Source organism: Rana temporaria, chromosome 5 (assembly GCF_905171775.1).
Source record: "Rana temporaria chromosome 5, aRanTem1.1, whole genome shotgun sequence".
Classification (NCBI taxonomy): domain Eukaryota; kingdom Metazoa; phylum Chordata; class Amphibia; order Anura; family Ranidae; genus Rana; species Rana temporaria.
This window is the reverse complement of record NC_053493.1, coordinates 277650333-277662211: the sequence shown is the minus strand read 5'-3', so window position 1 is coordinate 277662211 and position 11879 is coordinate 277650333. Positions and strand designations below refer to the sequence as shown.

The window sequence follows — 11879 nt, the reverse complement described above, 5'->3', positions numbered from 1 at the left end:
ATTAAGATAAGGATTGAACTTGGAGGCGACTTCCATTAAAGTCTATGGGCACAAGTCAAATAGAAGAAGTCGCCTTGAAGTAGTACAGGAACATTTTCTGAAGTCGGAGCGACTTCAGTAGTGCCAATTAAGACAGCTCTAATTGACCAACATGGGATTTCACATGTCACGTAACTTGGGGGTCTCACAAGTCAGATCCCAAGTTGGGGCAACGTGAACAAAACCTTAGGGGTAAAGGAGAAAGTAAAATTGTGCAATAACCCCAGCATCCATTCAGAAATCATCCATACAAATCCAATGACAGTAAACAAACCTGTTCATTTGGGCCCATCAGCCGATTGTAGGTTTTATTTTTGAAATCACATTGTGCATATCATTTATTATGTTGTCCAATACCTATGCTTAATGTAATGCCCTTTTTTCTGAATATATGTCTATTCTCAATAAACTCAGTTTAAATAAAACAAACAACGAAACCTGTTACGGGTTATTGTACATCATCTACCATTACCTTTCCTTTAAAAGCCAAAGCCCTCAATATACAGTATAAATGAGCAGGGCACACTGCAGATATGGATAGATCTGACAGCAGCATTTCTCAAATCTGCCCTCAAGCACATGGGTTCCACACTCGGGAGAGGTCAGCCAATTAGATTGTAAAACAGCAAGAGTGTTTTCACCTATTATACAATAAAAGATAACAGAGTGTGTATGGCATTCAAATATGGATGCCTCGAATGCTGGCTTTGATCTGATAATGCTAGTTCCCTGGCTTCAATAAATTAAAGGTCACTTACCTGGAAAGTGGCAGTCTAAGTTAGGGACTCAGAAGTTGTGAAGCAACTGTATTAGTAGGACATTGGGGAACTAGCAATTTCAGAAAGAAAGGTCAGCAATGGCAATTTCTTTTAAAGGAAAGGTATAGAAAATAGAGAGCTGAGAAAGAGCAAAACAAAAACTCAAATACCGGTATGTGAAAACATGTCACGCTTCGTAGTTTGTTGTCAGGACACCTATACGTACATATCAAAGTTATAAATGGCTCGGATGTCTGAACTGCAATTTATTATCTGTACTCCCTTTAATGCAATTTAAAAGGTAAAAGTCCTGCAAAAATCACATGATGCTTGCTTTTTAGTGTTCAGAAGCTCCCCTGATGTAGTTTTGCTTTGTTACTGGGGCCTGACTATCCATGACATTGGCAAACTGTACTACCATTTCACTGGCCAATGGGACTACCTTTTGCTGGAGCTTGTCCATGAAATCGGGAAACTCCAGGCCCCAGTAAGAAAAGTACAGCTAAATCAGAGGCAGGCACAGAGAACGCACTTCTGACTTATAAAGGTAATAGCACGTATCTTGTGGTACATGCTTTAGAAAATACTTTTTTTTTTAAGTTTAAAATGGGCTGCAGGTTAACTTTAATGTAAGGGATTCAATGAGAAACAACAGGAGATGGACTTGGTTGGCACAGTTCATACACTACATCGGATTTTGCCATCGTAAAATGATGATCTTATTTTCAGGTCGGAAATAGCATTTCTTCCACAATTCTTGTCGAATATCTTATTCTTCTGCCATGTAAAAACGATACATTAAGGCAACAATAGCAGCTGAAATGCCGGGAATGATCCAGTTACTCCACCAACTGAAAAAAAAAAAGAGAAGAAGAATTATCAGCTGTTAAAATCAAACACAAAACATGCTGAACCTGCTGGTTTTGTTACCCAGTAGAAAGTCAGGTTTCATTCATTCTAATGAGCCAAGATCTTATGATCTTCAAGATAAAGGCTCTGTTTTAGAACCATCCTTATGTTTGCTATTAGACATCCTACATTGGATACTGTATAATACAAAATGTCTTCATTATTTTACTTGTGGACTTTAGTTGAACATACAGGGATAATTTTATTAATACAGATTAAAAGCACTGAGCCCATCTATCCCAGGCTTTCACTATGGAAAGAAAAGAAACCCATTAAGCCTTGACTCCAATTTCCCATATTCTAACCATACTGGGACTTACAGGGGGGATTATTCACTAAAACTGGAGAATGCAAAATCTAGTGTAGCTCTGCATAGAAACCAAACAGCTTGCAGGTTGTTTTTGTTGTTGTTAAAGCTTAAGGAGGTTGTAAAGGTTCGTGTTTTTTTTTCACCTCAATGCATCCTATGCATCAAGGTGAAAAAAAAACCCGGCAATGACGGCCCCCCAGCCCCCCCCCCCCCCGTTTTACTAACCTGAGCCCGTTCACCTGCTGCGCTCGCCCCCGACGTTCTCTTCTCCACCCAGATTGGCTAGATTGGATGGATTGATAGCAGCGCAGCCATTGGCTCGCGCTGCTGTCAATCACATCCAACGACACGTGCACTGGGGGGTGGGGCCGAGTTATACTGTCTGCGGCTATAGCACAGGAGCATGCCCGCAAGGACTAACCCCCAGGGGAGAGAGCTCCCATAAAGATGGTTAGTTCTTGCGGGGAGGAGCAGAGACAGCCGCAGAGGGACCACAAAACACCAGGATCAGGGCAAATGTGTGAAAAATTAGCTACACAGTGGAGGCAAGTATAACATGTTTGTTATTTTTTTTTTTAAACAGGAACCTTTAGTGTCCCTTTAATTGAACAAGCTGAAGTTAGCCAATCAGCTTCTACCATGCACAGCTGCACCAGATTTTGCACTCTCCAGTTTTAGTAAATCTCCCCCACAGAGCCCACCTTTAATAATCCTTGCCCTTTTAGAACAATCCAATAAAAAAAATAACTGTAAAAATGTATTCTAAAGCTGCCCGATTAAAACGAGATCGTCATGAGAATTATGTAGGTGGTCTCCGCTGACCTCTCCTAGTTATTTGGCTCTTTTGCTGATGCTTTTGGTTTCAATGATTTTGGAGTTATTGACCAGAAACAAGTACAGAGATAAGACAACCAGGTAGTGCTTTTAGAAGAAGGCCAACAATGGAAGCCTGTGTACTTTTGTCCATGACAGCGCTATGGCAGGAAAATGTGTCAGTGCTATTAATACATAACAGCAGGCCCTGACACACATCCTAATGGTAGGACTATCTGCGACGATCATATGCTTGAAATGGTGGTCAGACAGTCCAATTAAACTTTTCTTCTAAAGAAATTGGGGTTGATTTACTAAAGCTGGAGAATGCAAAATCTGGTGCAGCTGTGTATGGTAGCCAATCAGCTTCAAACTTCAGCTTGTTCAACTAAGCTTTGACAAAAAAACTGGAAGCCGATTGGTTTTCATGCAGAGCTGCACCAGAATTTGTATGCTCCAGTTTTTGTAAATCAACCTCATTGTCTTGCTGGAAATTCTGAACTTGTCAAATACATCAGAAAATTTTCTTTTTAAATGTATAGTTTATGTGAGGCATAAATAAGTTTAGCTACTTAAAAATCCTTATCACGCTGGGGTGGTTTTCAGGTGCTCCAGGGCTGGAAATAGTCTCTGCCAAGCGCCTCACAATAATTCAAGTGTGCCTGAAAAGCACTTTGGAAGTGCCGCATCAAGGGAGTTTTTAACCCATTCTTTGGGGTTAAAAGCACCCCACTAGTGGCCGAAAAGCGCCACTTAACCACTTCAGACCCAGAAGAATTTACCCCCTTCCTGACTAGAGCACTTTTTGCGATACGGCACTGCGTCGTTTGCGCGACGTTGCACCCAAACAAAATTTACGTCCTTTTTTCCCCCACAAGTTGAGCTTTCTTTTGGTGCTATTTGATCACCTCTGCGGTTTTTATTTTTTGTGCTATAAAACAAAAAAACAGCGACAATTTAAAAAAAAAAAAAAAAAACACACAATATCTTTTACTTTTTGCTATAATAAAATATCCCACTTTTTTCCCCCCTCAGTTTAGGCCGATATTGCGTAAATCACAATAAGCGTATGCAATGTAGATCACTGTAATGTGTTAATGGCACAGAGATCAAGAACACCTGAGAGTCTACAGATTGCAGACAAAAAAAAAAAAACAATATAAATACCTGGATTCTGATTCAGTAGTAGTAATAAAGGTTTCCTAGGAGAAAAATAAAAAGCATACCATTACAACAAATACAATTTTTGTTTTTACAAATATCTGGCATGCACAGTGCTTCTCCAATATTCATTAAAAAAGATAAAAAAAAAAAAAAAAAGGGGGAGGGATAGCTTACACTATTGAATAGTTTAAATATATACGTGTGTCTACAATAAATGTGCTAAAGAAAACCTGTGCGAAAAGAAATGCTCAGTTCACCAGTGTCTCATTCACATAGGGTAGGGGGCTGGAATCTGATGGCCCCCTTCTTAAAGGGGGCTCCAAAATTCTGATAAGCCCCCGCGTGCAGACCCCCTTTCCTGACCTGCCTAGCATTAAATTAGGCATAGTAGCGCGAGCTACAGTATGCCTGTATTTATTTTTTTAGCCCCGTACTCACTGTGCAATGGTATAGATAAGATTCCGACTCCCCGCGGGGAATGGGCGTTCCTATCCAGAGGGAGCATGATTGACGGCCGGCTACGGCGCGTCACGCTTCTCCGGAAATAGCCGAAATAGGACTTGGCGCTTCACGGCGCCTGCGCATAGTCTGTGCGCAGGCGCCGTGAAGAGCCGAGACCTACTCCGGCTATCTTCGGGGAGCGTGACGTGTCATAGCCGGCCGTCAATCATCCTCCCTCTGGATAGGAACGCCCATTCCCCGCAGGGAGTCGGAATCTTATCTATACGATTGCGCAGTGAGTACGGGGCTAAAAAAATAAATACAGGCATACTGTAGCTCGCGCTACTATGCCTAATTTAATGCTAAAATGTTGGTAATGAGGGTGAACCACCGCTTTAAGATCCATACCAGACCGAAGGTCTGTTATCGTCTTGGGGGGGAACCTCACGCAAAAAAATAAAATAAATCCGTGGTGTTCCCCTTCAAGATAATCAGCACACAAGTCACACCGCAAGACGGATCCTCTTGATCCGACCTCTTTTCAAATCATTGGGCTCCCATAGGGAACCAATGATTTTGAATAGAGAAAGAAAAACGTGTCTGAAAGCTAGCGAGTCGAAAGATGCATTGAATTCAATACAAAAAAAAAACGCGGAAACAAATCACGTTCAAAACACCGGCGTCTATACTAGCTTTACAGCTCGTTTTTTTAAAACGTCTGTGGGCATGAGGCCTTAAGCTCAACTAATCGAGTATGGCTGTCTTATGTCCTTGTCTAACCGTTAGCTTACAGGTAAAGGTGGACAACTTACTGTAGGCTTTTGAATTTTGGATCGGTCAGCCTAGGGAGAAAGAGAAAAAAAGGAAAATATTAAGGTTTTGCAGCCTGTAGATCTTAGCAGATATGTCTTGTGTTAAACCCCCCCCCAACAATAAAGTGTATTTATTTGCTTTTGATACAAATTATATATATTATATATATATATATATATATATATATATATATATATATATATATATATATATATATATATATATATATATATACACACACACACACACACACACACACACAGCAGAAATGGTTTTGTGGACTGTTCTCTTGCTGCACTGGAATCCCCTGGCAGTTTTGTAAACCCTGCCCAGTTCTCCTATCCGGGCTACAAAACGCATTCTTTATTATAGATAGGAGAGGGTGTGTGTTCTGTAGTCTAAATCAGGAGAGCAGCCTAGGACTACAAGGCTGCTCCTCCAAAGATATAGTATAATGAATGAGCGTTGTCAGATTAGGACAGGAAATGCATTACTGGCAGGATTACCAGGTAAAATTAAACCACACAAAAGAAGTGCACGATCCTTTTTTTTCTTATATTGTCTTGCACCAAAACACATAATACTTTGTCACCATGCATTTTGGCGTGCATTTCGGTAGCTGTGTTAGGGTACCATTAAGAATTAACAGCACAGCCGTGCATTTGCAAAAGGGATGCACTTTTTGTTGCGCATTGCAGGAACACATGCAATTTTTCACACATTCCTGCAACACACAAATGTGAACCTAGCCTTAAGCATGTTGCTTATCAAACTCCTAAGATTTGCCCAGAAAAAAAAATTAATAAAATGTAACCTTGTTCTTTCCATCATAATAAAAAGATTTTCTCTCCCCGACTTCCTCCTCACTCCCTTTCACATTTACAGACTTTTTTCTCATAGTGAAAACTAGGGTTGTCCCGATACCGATACTAGAATCGGTATCGGGACCGATACCGAGTATTTGCGGGAGTACTCGTACTCCCGCAAATACCCCCGATACCAAAATAGAATACTCCCCCCCAAGGATAGCAGATTGGAGTAGACAAGGGGATTATACATTGTGGATCACTATAGAGCAACAAATGTGCCCTGTACCGTTAGATAGGGCAATATGGTGCTATTCTGCGTTACCCCTTACAGTTAAAACTCACCCAACGATAGGACCAACTTTATGGACTGGAAATAAAGTATGTCATAACCCGAATTTCTCAACTAATAATTCCCCCCTCTACCCAATAATAGGAAATCCAGAATTCCAGCCCGGTTTGGAATCCCATATACTCAAGAAATTAAAAGAAAAGGGTAGATTTCAAGCATCCCACTTTCTGGGTGAAAGGGGGTGGATGACAATAGGAGAAATAGCACAAGGGGGAGGGAGCGGTGGGATACCGATATGGCAAGCGCGACAGGTACGACACTTTCTGGAGACTCTGGATGGTGCAGAAAAGTATAAACGGGCACTTACAAAGTTTGAGGAGTATTGTGGAGGAAAGGAACCACTAGCCCATATGGTCTCTAAAATGTATATATTATTGACTGCACCACCAGAAGACTTTAGAATGTCGAGCCTAGTAAAATGGGAGAGAGATTTAGGCCAAGTTTTTTCCCCAATACAAAGCCAAAATATTATAAATTTAGCATTAAATTCTTCAAGATGCACGAAAATACAAGAATTAAATTATAAAATATTAACAAGATGGTACTATACGCCAGCGCGTTTAAACACATTTTTTCCTGAAATGTCAGATAGATGTTGGAGAGGCTGTGGGGAGAAAGGGACAATGCTACATACATTCTGGGGATGTCCAATAATACAACAATTCTGGGAAACAGTACGGAGAATTACACAAGTATTTACGGAATATCATATTCCAGATGACCCCTCGTTTTTTCTACTACATCATGCTGAAATGTATCCGGTGAGATATAAGGGATCAATGATGTGTCATTTGATAAATGCGGCGAAAAGTTGCATTGCAACAAAATGGAAAGACCCCGAGGCACCTCCAATATCTATGTGGCTGAAAAAAGTAAGGAAAATAGGGATAATGGAGAAACTCCTCCCAAAAACAATAGATAAGAAAGAGCAAATTAAAATGATATGGGCACCTTGGGAATTATTTTTACAGTCGGAGGAAGGTAAAAAGCTATTAGGAGAATAAGATAAAGGGTAGTAGATGGAAGAAAGAAGGAAAATAGGAGAGAGAACATTTTGCGCATGGTGGGAGGACAGCGGAGGAGGGGAGGGTTGTATTGTCTTATTAATTTTTTTTTTTTTTTTTTTTTCTTCTCTTCTCCTAATTCTTCTCTCCGGCCTGAGGATATAGACGGCTGGAGGAGGGGAATGGGGGAAGAAGGGGGTCTAGAGGTAGGGATAAGGGGGAGGGAAAGGGGGGATAAAATGAGGAAGGAAGTGCTGCGGGGATAAGGAGGGAATTAGTATTTTAGATAAAGAATAAATGGATATTTAGTGGGAGATGGAATACTCGGGTAGTCTGAAATTTAGTTTAGAAGTAGAAAGTATTTGGTCTATCATAGAGGAATGGATTGAAACTAGTAGTGATACAGATATTATGAACAGTAAATAGAGTTGAAGAGAGAGAATAAATATAATTTCCATATATATGTTGATGTATAGGACTGTGTTTAGTCCTCTTCTTATGTTTCCTGTATCACTTTCTTGCTTTCTGTTTTCTTGGAAAAGAAACGAAATAAAAAGGAAAATTTGAAAAAAAAGAATACTCCCCCCCGCCGCCGCCGAACGAATCCCGCCGCTAAAGCCGCATCCCCGCTTGGTTAACACGGGCGGGGAACATTACAGCATTCATTTGAATAGCTGTAGTATTTCCCGCCGCGCCGCGTAAAGACACTCCCCTTGCTCGGGTGAACTGTCCAATCCCGAGCAAGGGGCAGTGTCTATACGCAGCGCGAGAGACTACAGCTATTCAAAGCTGTAATGTTCCCCGCGCGGCAGCATGTACGGTAAGGGGGGACATGGCTGATTTTTTTTGGGGGGGGGACATGGCTGGTATGGGGAGGACATGGCTGCATATGGGGGGTCATAGCTGGATATGGGGAGGACATTGCTGCATATGGGGGGGACATGGCTGGTATGGGGAGGACATGGCTGGTATGGGGAGGACATTGCTGCATATGGGGGGGGGGGGGACATGGCTAGTATGGGGAGGACATGGCTGCATATGGGGGGGGGGACATGGCTGGTATGGGGAGGACATGGCTGGTATGGGGAGGGGACATGGCTGGTATGGGGAGGACATTGCTGCATATGGGGGGGACATGGCTGGTAAGGGGGGACATGGCTGCATATGTGGGGGGGACATGGCTGGTATGGGGAGGACATGGCTGGATATGGGGGGGGACATGGCTGCATTTGGGGACACATTTAAAAAAAGTATCGGTATTCGTTATCAGCGAGTACTTGAAAAAAAAGTATCGGTACTCGTACTCAGTCCTAAAAAAGTGGTATCGGGACAACCCTAGTGAAAATACCTCTTATTCCTCAGCACAGCCTCCCAACCCCCCCCCCCCCCCGTCACTTTCTGATTCCTTGATTAGACAAGGATGGTGTAGCTCACCCACCTGCTGCCCCCCAGGATATCAACACCACACATCCCAGGAAGTGGTGGGACAAAGAATTGCGCAATTTGTATTTCAAAACGTTTATTGGATTTTACATTCAGATACAGGAGGAAAAAAGCAGTAATCTCGTACATATATTTCTACATACCGGTGATATTCCTTTCTTACTCTCCAAAAGGTACATTAAAAACTAATTTTAAAACATCCAATCTGAACAGAGTAGTAATTTGTAGCATAGGCTATGAATTGCGCAATTTTAATGTGAGGTGTCTGCGCATGCATAGGCTATCCCAAATACATGGCAAAGATCTATACCTGGGAACTAAAGGCCAATCAGTCTAACATCAATAGTTTGTAAATTATTGGAGGGGACCTCAGCACTGCTTCTTTCACTTTGATTCCTTGTGTAGACGAGGATGGCGTACATCAGCCACCTGCTGCCTCCCAGGATATCCACATCACACATCATAGGAGGGGGTGGGACAAAGAATTGCGCAATTTTAATGTATGCATGGGGTATCCCAAATACCTGGCAGAGATATATACCTGAGAACTACAGGCCAATTAGTCTAACATCAATAGCTTGTAAATTATTTTGAAGGGGTGGTTAAGAGACTATATCCAAGAATTTGCTGATGAAAACAGTATAATTAGTAGTAATCAGAATGGTTTTATAAGATCGTTCTAACCAGACCAATCTGTTTACATTCTATGAGGAAGCAAGCTGCAATCTAGATAGGGAGGCCTCTGGATGTGGTATATCTGGATTTTGCAAAAGCACTTGATACAGTTTCCCATAAAAGGTTTCTTTACAAATTGAGGTCTGTCAGCATGGACATACATGGAGTATGTACCTGGATAGAAAACTGGTTACAGGGTCAAGTCCAAAGGCTGGTGATAAATAGTGAGCACTCGGAATGGTCTGGTGTGGCAAGTGTGGTGCCCCAAAATCTGTCTTCGGACCAATTTGGTTACATTTTTTTCATAAATTATATAGAGGTTGACATAAATAGCTCAATCTCAGTGTTTGCTGATGATACAAAACTAAGCAGGGCAATAACTTCACAGCAGGATATAGAAAACTTACAGGAGGACCTCAATAAAATAATGGGGTGGGCAACAACATGGCAAATTAAGTTTAACGTGATTGTAAGGCCTCATGTCCATGGACGTTTTTACAGCCACTTTTCCGATTGTTTTTGCAGCTTAAAAACGGCTCACCAGTGCGTTCTGAAGCTCCAGCGTTAGAGCGGTAAAGACGTCAGATTCCGGAAAATGTGATTTAACAAGGCTTAACGCTGTGTTACGCCTCGTCCGGCGTTTCTTTCTCTATTCAAAATCAATGGTTCCCTATGGGAGCCCATTGATTTTAATAGAGGTCGCACCAGAAGTCGGATCAAGATGATCTGACTTGCGGGGCGGCTCATGGGCGGAGAATCTTGAAGGGGAACCCCCGCGAAAAAAAAATAAAAAAAAAATAATAATAATTTGCGTGAGGTTCCCCCCAGGATGATGCAAAGCCCTTCAGCCTGGTATGGATCTTAAGGGGAAACCTACACCAAAAAAACACAGCGTGGGGGTTCCCCCAGGATCCATACCAGACCCTTATCCGAGCAGTCCGGCAGGTCAGGAAGGGAGGCGAGCGTTGGTTGTCGGGGTCTTCGGGCGGTGGGCTTATCGGAATCTGAGAGCCCAGCACTCCACCCTATGTGAATGAGTATGGGGTACATCGTACCCCTACCCATTCACCTGGTGGAATAAAAATGTCAATAAAAAAAAAAAAAAACACTACACAGGTTTTTAAAGTAGTTTATTAGGCGACTTTGGGGGTCTTCTGCCGGGCACCACCGCTGTCTTCTTTCAGCTCTTTTACCAGCGGCAGCCCGGTCTTCTCCCTTCTTCGGGAGGGTCTTCTTCCGACTTCGGGGGTCTTCCGACTTCTCCGCTCCCGCTCTCCGGTTCTTTTTCTCTTCTGCCGGGCACCACCGCTGTCTCCTTTCAGCTCTTTCACCAGCGGGGCCCAGTCTTCTGCGTCGTCGTCTTCTCTTCTTCAATGTTGCCACAACGCTCCCTCCCGCTGTAATGCCGGGTGTGCGGTGCGCGATGATTTATATAGGCCTCTTATGACGTCACAGTCCCAGCATGCTCCTGGTGGTGACACCACCCTTTATTTTTATTTTAGTTCCCTTTATTTGTTGCCCTTCTCTGGACTCTCTCCAGTTTCAGCCATAGGTGTGCTCAGCCTATTGCATTAGGGCAGTGTTTCTCAACTCCAGTCCTCAAGGCGCCCCAACAGGTCATGTTTTCAGGATTTCCCTCAGATGAAACAGCTGTGGTAATTACAAGGCAGTGAAACTGATCAAATCACCTGTGCAAAATAATGGAAAGCCTGAAAACATGACCTGTTGGGGCGCCTCGAGGACTGGAGTTGAGAAACCCTGCATTAGGGTGTGCACCCCAAATGTATTAAAACAAGGACAGTGTCAGTAGAGCAGTGGACTTGTCAGTAGAGCAGAGGTTGTTGTTAGTAGGGCCGTGGATAGTATCGGTAGCTTTTTATTTTTACCCTTTTTGGGGGGGGGGGGGGCCTTGGTGCATTATCAGCAGGGGGAATCTTATATTTATATATATATATATATATATATATATATATATATATATATATATATATATATATATATAGGCAGAGCGAGGCTCTGTCCCGATAAAAATAGTGTTAAAATGGACACAGGGTATGCACATTTGCTGGGTGCAACTCTACAGAGCGTAGATGTGGACTGGAGGAGAAGACTGCTGGTGCAGCCTTCTCCAGGTTTTGGTACTGTGTCATGGGGCACTGTAGTTTGGAGATTCCACAGTGTCTGGGGTGGGACGGAATCTCCAACCCTGTATCCAGACTTTGTGATTACCAGCAGGGTGTGTGCTCAGGTGAGCACAGCCCTTATAATGAGAGTGTGCTAAGACAGTGTTTCTCAACTCCAGTCCTCAAGGTGCCCCAACAGGTCGTGTTTTCAGGATTTCCCTCAGATGAA

At 42.7% G+C, this 11879-nt stretch overlaps 1 protein-coding gene across 1 annotated transcript in view; it reads right to left on the bottom strand.

The window, feature by feature from the left end:
* Positions 1-313: 313 nt before the first annotated feature.
* LOC120940820 (cytochrome b5) overlaps positions 314-11879 on the bottom strand; it is a 43403-nt gene continuing 31837 nt past the window's right edge. Inside the window, exons 3-5 of the mRNA XM_040353891.1 lie at positions 5247-5276; positions 3997-4031; positions 314-1648 (exon numbers count right to left, since the gene is read on the bottom strand). Of these exons, the coding sequence (XP_040209825.1) occupies positions 1567-1648; positions 3997-4031; positions 5247-5276 (147 nt within the window). The 3' untranslated portion in view covers positions 314-1566. The remainder of the gene's footprint in view (positions 1649-3996; positions 4032-5246; positions 5277-11879) is intronic.